The following is a 6,477-nucleotide window of genomic DNA, read 5'->3' as shown; positions in this document are numbered from 1 at the left end:
AATTATTGATCCAAACTGCTATATCTCCCACAATCCCATTCCTCTGCATTTTGTACAATAGCCTACTGGGGAACCTTATCGAATGCTTTGCTGAAATCCATATACACCACATCAACCGGTTTTCTCTCATCTACCTGTTTGGTCACCTTCTCAAAGAACTCAATAAGGTTTGTGAGGCACGACCTACCCTTCACAAAACAGTGCTGACAATCCCTAATCAAATTATTCTTTTCTAGATGATTATAAATCCTATCTCTTATAACCTTTTCCAACACTTTACCAACAACTGAAGTAAGGCTCACTGGTCTATAATTACCAGGATTGTCTCTACTCCCCTTCTTGAACAGGGGAACCACATTTATTACCCTCCAGTCTTCTGGCACTATTCCTGTAGACAATGGCAATTTAAAGGTCAATGCCAAAGGCTCGACAATCTTCCCAGAGGATCCTAGGATAAATTCCATCCGGCCCAGGGGACTTAGAGTTGTAAAGCTCTTCTCAGAAAGCAAAATTATATTTTTAAAAAATTGGAATGTTCTTTATTTATCAAATCAACGTTAATAGATTAAATTGCCAATGACAATGAGGAAGCTTCCTTGCATTCACTATCTGAAGTCAGTTCAATTTATTTTGACCATCCCATAAGGTTCAGTTATTAAGATAGATCCAGTTAATGTTCCAACTAGAAATTTCAAGTCGAGTTTAAAACCTAGATTCAAACAAGTCGTCAGGTTTCCAAACATAATTTCACATTGCACGACATGCTGCATTTGGGTTAAACCTTTCTACAAATATCCACACAAATATATTTCAAATATATGTATGTTAAGGTTTTTTTAGAAATAAATAAAGAAATAAACCCAAATGCAAGGAATTTCTTCAAAATTAAGAATTGAAAGTTGGTAGGTTTTATTAAAAATAGCTATTTCTCTGATCAAACTTTAAAATAAGAGATTGTCATTTTGATCATCGTAGCAACTCTAGAGAGGACTTGTATCGAACTCAATGTTAACAATGTTTCTCTCTCCATAGACCTGCTGAGTTTCCCCAGAAATCTGTGTACTAGTTTCTGATTTCCAGCATCCAGGATATTCTGATCATTAATCTCTTCAGTTGTCTTCTTTTTAAAAAGACTTAAAATAAAACTTTGTCAATTTGTGCATTAAAGTATGATCGTGCCCGTGTCTTAATATTGGCCATGGGAAGCGATTAACGATTTAAAAATGGATCCCAATTTCTCATGTGATTATATCAAAACAAAGCTGAAAATAGCATTCTAAGAAGTTCCTGAAACCTCAACGGAATGTTTGATCCAACTCATTAGATATTTCTGCCAATCTTCAGAATTCCACACTGCAGTTGAAAATATTTCCAACTGGTAAAAATATATATCACAAATATTTGTTAACCACGTGAATATAGTTCTGGAATTTTGTGGGATGTCTCAACAAAAAGCAAGATTCCCAATTAAACATCATATGCAGGAGTGAAAATTGATAGCTGTTAAACCAGGATATGAGAGCTTTATTTAATACAAACCAGCTATATTTACCTTTCACTTGAATGGAAAACAGTCTACAAACCACTTATCATTGTGTCTACATTGTCTCTGTGTGTAAGTTATAATTTTATTGCATTTATCAATTCACTAATTTCAAAATTGTTGTGACATCCCTGCCCCTATCATCCCTGCTACACCCCTCCACGAGAAAGGTCACAGTTCAAGAAGCTGCATTAGTTTTATCATTCCATGACTTTTATTTTTTGAAATTATAAGCTGCAGTTTAAAATTTAATAAGATTTCAGATATGCTACATACCATTAATATTTCCAAAGATATCATTCTTTTTGTGCATTTATTTTATGCCACACAGTAATTCACCCAAATACTGATGAGCCACTTTTTTGATGTAGTGAAAACGTTATGATTTAATATGACAGGGTTTCACTAAACTGACTCAGGATTCAATGAAAAACAGAGGACACTAACCAAATTCACTTGCAAATGCTTTTAAGAACATGTCTCTCTCTCTCTCTCTCATTTGGGTGTGTACTTTAATTTATTTCCAGAGTGATGAGTTGGTGCAAGGAACGAATTTGTATTTACATAGTGACTACAAGTCCCAAACCTAGACTGTGACAGTGGTCTCAGAACAGAGTAATAGCAATAGCAACCATTGTACAAACAGTAGTCTACTTAATGGTGCCATTAGTGTGGTCCCACTTTATGTAATCCAGTCTGCTAAACTCTTGAATGTGAGCTACTAGAACGGTAACTTGGTTCTGTTTTTTGTTGGTTTAATGTCCGAAACTGATCTGTATTATCACAACTAAATGAGGCATGAATTTATATCTCTGCTTTTAGCATCCTTTTGTATGATCTCAAAATAAATATTATGATGAACAAATGAGGAAATGGAGCACATTACCCACTGCCTTATTTGAACTTTCGGGTGCACACCCAGTCTAGGCTGTTGGGATAAAATAATCTTCTGTCTTTAAGGGTCTTAAGGAGACTGGCAATTGCATGCGGATCCTCCAAGTTGGCATGAATAGATAATTTCACTCACCCTGCTGTGGTATAAATGGGGTATATCAGAGATGATCCAGTAACAGCACCAGTCGAGATAGCAAAGCACTCCTCTGGGCTGCCTGATTCCATGTCACTGGCAAAACAGTGTGGTTCCCAACGTCGGTAAGCTCTGAAATAGCTCTTGGACTTGTTGGGAAGTCATAACTCAGGCTGTTTATGGTGAAACATTTTTGAGACACACTGTGGCTTCCCACTATTGTTGCGTGGCAAAATAAGAAGCTGGAGGGAAGACCTGACCTGACCAAACTCGAGATCAGAAAATTTGAAGAAAATACAAAAGTGCTGCAGGATTTTTCCCTCATCGTAAAATGTACCTTTGTCATTACCCCTCTGGTATAATAAATGGAGACTTTTAATTTTCAGCTATTAGTTAAAAATAAACATGTTCCTATTTCATGTTCAATGATTTTGTTACTCTTGAATTCCCAGAGTATCTGGGTGACCCCAGGCGAAATATAAAGGTGCCTGCAGCCTTCTTAATGAAGGCACGACAGAAGACCAAGCCAAAGTATGTAGCACGTTACCTCGTCCGGATGATGTTCCCAAAGGACACCCTGATGTATAGTAACATGCAAGGTGACAAAACTAGAGGAATCAAACCACTGGATCCTAATAGGATTGCAGCTTTGCGAGGTGGGTCTTGTTCTAGGTGATGGGTAACATTTGAATTGTCTCAAAAATGCTACAGTTTTGTACCTTTATACTCCTACAGGTGTTAATTGTATTAAGCACTTGGTTTGACTGTTTAACACTGTCGTGGTGTTTAAAATTGATCTAATCATTAATAGCTGGTCATGGAATTCTAATGAATTGATCCATTTTCACTTAATTTTGTGCCAGAAGTTTAAAAAAACATGAGGTTGTAGTATTTGATTAACATCATAATTCAGTACCTGTCTCATTTCCTTTTGGTAACTGAGAATATACAGTTAATAAGAGGGTACATTTAGAAAACTGGACTTTTTAAAACTCGGCAACAATAATTAGACCTTTCTGTGTTGGAGAACATTTATACCCTTGATCAATGTAGATGCCGAGTGGGCGCATTGTACGGTGTTGGTAAAATAATTTCTAGTTTCATGAACTGTAAACTAGTTAATTACATTTCTACAATAAAACAAAAATGTACCATTGTGCATGCTTTAGACAAGGGGAAAGATGTTACTCTTAACAAATTTTAATGATTTGCTAATTGTATTTTTTTTTATTGAATTCCCCCTTTTTTTCAATCCTAGAGTTCCTTTGTTCAATTTTCCCCACATACGATTTGAGCGAGGAAGGCAAAGACTGGAAGATTTGTGTGTCTAATGTAAATTCCATGATACGCAGTCTACGTTATGAAATCCAGAAAGAAGCAGTAAGTGGATTCAACAGAGAGTAAAAGCATTTCTGTTTATGTGCATTATTGGTAAGCATGTATCAGGCTAACTTGAGCAGAGACTGAAAGCAAAATAGATTAAAAGTGTTCTGCAATGCAGTCTGGCTTAATATTTTCTTTTTCCTTCTTGGGGATTGTAACAGACCAAGAAAAGCAATGTTTGCAGGTGTTATTATGTTTACACCCAGGATAGTCGATTGGTAAAAGAACATTTCTGAACAGCTGAAGGATCTTCTGATTGGCATCCTGCATAAAGACATAGCTTAGATCTGGTATCCAAACATTCACAACAATTTTCAATTTATACAAGCCTAGCTGATCTCAGCCAGAACAACAAGTTGAGCACTCATGGCCAATAGACAGCCATAAAGTTATACAGCACAGAAACAGACCTAACTCGTCTGCACCGACCAGACATCCAAATCTGACCTAGTCTCATTTGCCAGCATTTGGCCCATATCCCTCTAAACACTTGCTATTTGTATGCCCATCCAGATGCATTTTAAATTTTGTAATTGTACAAGCCTCCACCACTTCCTCTGGCAACTCATTCCATACACGTACCATCCTCTGCATAAAAACTTTACCCCTCAGGAATGTTTAAATTTTTTCCCTCTCACCCTAAACCTATGCACTCTAGTTCCGGACTCCCCCACCCCAGGGAAAATACCTTGTCTATTTACCCTATTCATGCCCCTCATGATTTTATAAACCTGTATAAGGTCACCCCTCTGCCTTCGACGCTCCAGGGAAAACAGCCCCAGCCTATTCAGCCTCTCCCTACAGCTCAAACCCTCAACAACATCCTTTTCTGCACCCTTTCAAGTTTAACAACATCCTCCCTATGGAAGGGTGACAAGAATTGCACACAGTATTCAAAACGTGGCCTCACCCATATCCTGTACAGCTGTAACATGACATCCCAACTTCTGCACTTTATTCTGTGTTCTGACCAATGAAGACAAGTGTGCCAAATGCCTCTTCACCACCCTGTCTACTTGCAACTCTCGGTCTCTTTGTTTGGCAACACCCTACCATCAACTGGATAAAAACATCTATCCTAATTACATACAGCACATGACACTTACACAATACAATTCTTTTGCAACATTTTTATTTAGGGTAGATTAAAACATTAAGACGTTTATATATTATTTCCTACTAGCTCTTAATTCCTAGTGCAAACACCAATATATTTTAAGGTGAAATGAACTCCAGACTAATAAAAACCAAGAATTATATCAAAGAATCAAAGCTCAGAAGGCTACTGTAACCCTTATTTTTCCCTCTAGTTCTACAATTTTGTATCGTGGCCCAAAGAATATAGATGTATCAAAGGGAGGAGCTTGTATGGACAATTGTTACTGGGCCAAAAAAAGAGCTACCTAGTCTAACTGGACATTCGTTGGTGTGTAGGAGAAAGTGAGGACTGCTGATGCTGGTGATCAGAGTCAAAAAGTATGGTACTGGAAAAGCACAGCAGGTCAGGCAACATCTGAGGAGCAGGAGAATCGAGATTTCGGGCATAAGCCCTTCATCAGGTATGTGGGGTGGAGGAAGGAGACTGGGAGATAAATAGGAGGGGGCAGGGGGAAGATAGCTTGGAAGGCGATAGGTAGATGAAGGTGTGGGGTGATGGGTGGAGCGGGTAGGTGGGAAGGAAGATGTACAGGTGGGACAGTTGGAACAACTGTTTGGTGTGTAGCCTTGCAGATTACAGCGTATGACATACATATCCAAGTATTGTTGAAATGTGGAGTTTCTGCTTCTACAAGGAGCACATTCCAGACCTGCATCCATTTTTCCCTCCACTTCCTTCCAATTCTTCCACCAACTTTACATTTATGCTCCCAGGCTATTGAAAATATAAGTACGATGAGCTTGAGTCAATCATATGTTCCCTCAAGCCTACTCTGCCATTACACCTGATTTCTTTTGCCTCTGTGCCACTTTCCCCTCTGCTCTCCATGTTCTGATCTATAAGATACCAAAACTACTAGGTTCAAAAAGGCATGAAGGTACATAGCTATGGAGCAAAAGTGATATCAAGAAAACACTTATACACAGTCAGTGGTTAAGGTTTGAATTACACCGAGCCCGAAAGTGTGCTGGAGGCAAGTTCAATTGACTCATTCAAAAGGCAGTTAGACTGTGATCTGAAAAGCAAGACTGTGCAGGATTAAAGGGAGGAGGAAGGAGCATGGCTCTCACAGGGACAGCCAGGGCAGACTTGTGTTGTTTCATGATTCTGTAAAAAATCAGTTGTCATTCTCATAAAGTATGCATTCTTCTTCATGAACGTCCGCAACACTTTTGAGAATGTGCTATTACAGATTTGCTTGAGAAAGCTTCTTGGGGCTTTCACTTTCAAAATAACAAAGTTAGGTGAGGAGATTCTTGTGCGAGATAACGTAATAGGAATTCATGTAATCTGAAAATAATTAAGAAATTGGTTAAAGGGCAGTAAATGGCAGACATTACTGGAAATGTTAAGGTGGAGGTAATG

At 38.2% G+C, this 6,477-nt stretch overlaps 1 protein-coding gene across 6 annotated transcripts in view; it reads left to right on the top strand.

Moving 5' to 3' along the window:
- Positions 1-6,477, top strand: part of LOC122554989 (BEN domain-containing protein 2-like) — a 61,761-nt gene that overhangs the window by 30,608 nt on the left and 24,676 nt on the right. For all 6 annotated transcript variants that reach the window (XR_006313129.1, XM_043700494.1, XM_043700495.1 and 3 more), the window contains 2 exons: positions 3,023-3,226; positions 3,829-3,950. Coding sequence is in view for 5 of the 6 variants with exons in the window: in XM_043700494.1 (XP_043556429.1) it covers positions 3,023-3,226; positions 3,829-3,950 (326 nt within the window). In the remaining variant the exon portion in view is untranslated. The remainder of the gene's footprint in view (positions 1-3,022; positions 3,227-3,828; positions 3,951-6,477) is intronic.

The sequence above is a fragment of the Chiloscyllium plagiosum genome, chromosome 12 (genome assembly GCF_004010195.1).
Source record: "Chiloscyllium plagiosum isolate BGI_BamShark_2017 chromosome 12, ASM401019v2, whole genome shotgun sequence".
NCBI classification, from domain to species: domain Eukaryota; kingdom Metazoa; phylum Chordata; class Chondrichthyes; order Orectolobiformes; family Hemiscylliidae; genus Chiloscyllium; species Chiloscyllium plagiosum.
This window is presented reverse-complemented; position numbering and strand designations above follow the sequence as displayed.